General features: G+C 66.6%; 1 protein-coding gene across 1 annotated transcript in view; it reads left to right on the forward strand.

Moving 5' to 3' along the window:
- Nucleotides 1-2,575, forward strand: part of JAK3 (Janus kinase 3) — a 7,934-nt gene that overhangs the window by 2,283 nt on the left and 3,076 nt on the right. The window contains exons 8-14 of the mRNA XM_027705796.1: nt 190-304; nt 529-720; nt 1,252-1,374; nt 1,458-1,607; nt 1,701-1,785; nt 1,863-1,996; nt 2,523-2,573. Of these exons, the coding sequence (XP_027561597.1) occupies nt 190-304; nt 529-720; nt 1,252-1,374; nt 1,458-1,607; nt 1,701-1,785; nt 1,863-1,996; nt 2,523-2,573 (850 nt within the window). The remainder of the gene's footprint in view (nt 1-189; nt 305-528; nt 721-1,251; nt 1,375-1,457; nt 1,608-1,700; nt 1,786-1,862; nt 1,997-2,522; nt 2,574-2,575) is intronic.

Consider the following 2,575-nt stretch of genomic DNA (forward strand, 5'->3'; position numbering starts at 1 on the left):
CCCCCCCCTCGCCAACCCCAACCCGCAGGTGACGGGGGAAGGGGGTCACCCGGGGGGGAGTCACGGGAGCAGCAGGGACTGGTACCCACACCCCTCAGTGGGGGGGAGGGGACACGGTGGGGAGGGGAGGGCAGTGGGGGGCCCCGGGGGGTGTCCCCGAGCCGGGTCCACCCCCAGCCCTGCCTTTCCCAGCGCCGAGTTCGCCGTGAGCAAGCTGAAGGCGGCCGGGAGCCCCCCGGGGCTGTACCTGCTGCGCCGCAGCCCCCAGGACTTCGACAGTTACCTGCTGACCGTCTGCGTCCAGGTAAGACCCCCCCTCCCTGCACCGGGGGCTCCGGGAGTCCGGGATCGTGGGGGTTCCATCACCGGGAGAGAGGGAAACACCGACCTGGTGCCTGCTGGGACGGTGCCACTTGCAGTGGGATGGGCACAGCCTGGGGGCTGCCACGGGCACCAGCAGGGCAGGAGGGGTCTGGGGGGCTCCGGGGGGGGTCCCCACGCTGCTGATCCCGACTGATCCCCCCACAGACCCGCTCCGGGCAGGACTACAGGCGGTGCCAGATCCGCAGGGACGAGGAGGGACACTTCTGGCTGTCGGGGGTGTCGCGGAGGTTCTGCAGCCTGCAGGAGCTGCTGGGCACCTACGGGCACTGGGGGCTGCAGGCAGAGGGGGCTCGGATGCACCTGGGGGCCTGCTGCCCGCCCCGCCCCAAAGGTGACATGGGGGACGTCACAGAGAGGGTGCTGTGAGGTCACAGAACGGCTGTGATGTCAGAGGGGAGCTGTGTGGCGTCACAGAACGGGTCGTGTGAGGTCACAGATTGGGCTGTGACATCACAGAGCGGGCTGGGAGGTCAAAGGGCGACCTATGACATCATAGAGGGGACGGTGTGACAGCACACAGCTGCTGTGAGACACCGAAAAGTGAGTTGTGTGAGGTCACAGAGCAGGCTGTGACGTCATAGAGGGGCTGTGTGACATCACAGGGTAGGCAGTGCCGTAGAGCTGCTGTGTGACATCACAGAGCAGGCTGAGTGACATCACAGAGCAGTCTATGAGGTCACAGGATGGACCATGACATCACAGTGGGGTGTGTGTGACCTTACAGCTGCTGTGTGATGTCACGGAGCAGCCGTGTGATGTCACAGAGCAGCTGTGTGACATCACAGAGCAGCTGTGTGAGGTCACCAGGCGGGTGCCCCCTGCCCTGCCCCCCCCTCACAGCCTGTCCCCCCCCCCCCCCCCGCGCACCCCCCCCTGCTGATCGTTCGGAGGGGGGCCCCCCCCCCCCCCCCCGGCCCCCCCCCGGCCCCCCGGCGCCGCAGCCTCCACCAGATGATGTTCCACAAGATCGACCCCCAGAGCCTCACACGGGTACGGGGGGGCCCAGGGTGGTGGGTCGGGGAGGGGGGGCACAGGGACAGGGACCCCCCGGGACCATCCCCCTGTCCCTGCAGGGCGAGAGCCTCGGCCAGGGCTCCTTCACCCAGATCTACAAGGGCGTCAAGCGGGACCAGGAGGAGGAGGAGGAGGAGGAGGGGGACGGGCCCCGCCAGACCACCGTGGTGCTCAAGGTCATGGACAGCAGCCACCGCAACTGCTCCGAGGTGAGGGGGTGGCACGGCCCCCCCCGAGGTGGCACCAGGGCATGGGGGGGGTCCCCAGGAACCCTCCCCCTGAGCCGCCTGTCCCGCTCCCAGTCCTTCCTGGAGGCAGCCAGCACCATGAGCCAGCTCTCCCACAAGCACCTGGTCCTGCTGCACGGCGTCAGCCTGGGGAAGGACAGTGAGTGCCCGGGGGGGAGCACGGGGAGTGCCCAGCCCTGCCGTGCCCCGAGTGACCCCCCCTGCACCTCCCCCCAGGCGTGATGGTGCAGGAGTTTGTCCGGCACGGCCCCCTGGACCTCTACCTGCGCAAGAAACAGGGCGAGGGCTCGGTGACCACCAGCTGGAAGCTGACGGTGGCCAAGCAGTTGGCCTATGCCCTCAACTACCTGGTGAGCGGCTCCGAGTGCCCGTGTCCCATGGTCCGTGTGTCCTGCCGTTCTCCTGCGCCCTCATCCCATGGATTCCAGGCATCCACGTCCTCTGGGTCTGGCGCACCCACATCCTGCAGCAGCTGGGCATCCCTGGCACACATCCCACACACATCCACAGCTCCCAGGCATCCGTGTCCCACAGCTCCCATGTATCCATATCCCACAGTTCCCACGTATCCATATTCTATAGCCCCCATACATCCCTGTCCCATGATTCCCATGCATCCATATCCCACAGCTCCCACACATCCCTGTCCCATGACTCCCATGCATCCATACCCCACAGCTCCCATACATCCATGTCCCATGGATCCCATGCATCCATATCCCACAGCTCACACACATCCCTGTCCCATGGATCCCCTCTATCCATACCCCACAGCATCCATGCATCCACATCCCGTGGCTCCCACACATCCCCATTGATTCCCCCTCGTGGGTGGGGCCACACTGAGGGTCCTGGTCCCTCTTCCCCCCCCTCCAGGAGGACAAGAAGATCACCCACGGGAACGTCTCTGCCAAGAAGGTGCTGCTGGC

This window comes from Neopelma chrysocephalum, unplaced genomic scaffold, assembly GCF_003984885.1.
Source record: "Neopelma chrysocephalum unplaced genomic scaffold, ASM398488v2 Primary Assembly neopelma1_348, whole genome shotgun sequence".
In the NCBI taxonomy this organism is placed as follows: Eukaryota; Metazoa; Chordata; class Aves; order Passeriformes; family Pipridae; genus Neopelma; species Neopelma chrysocephalum.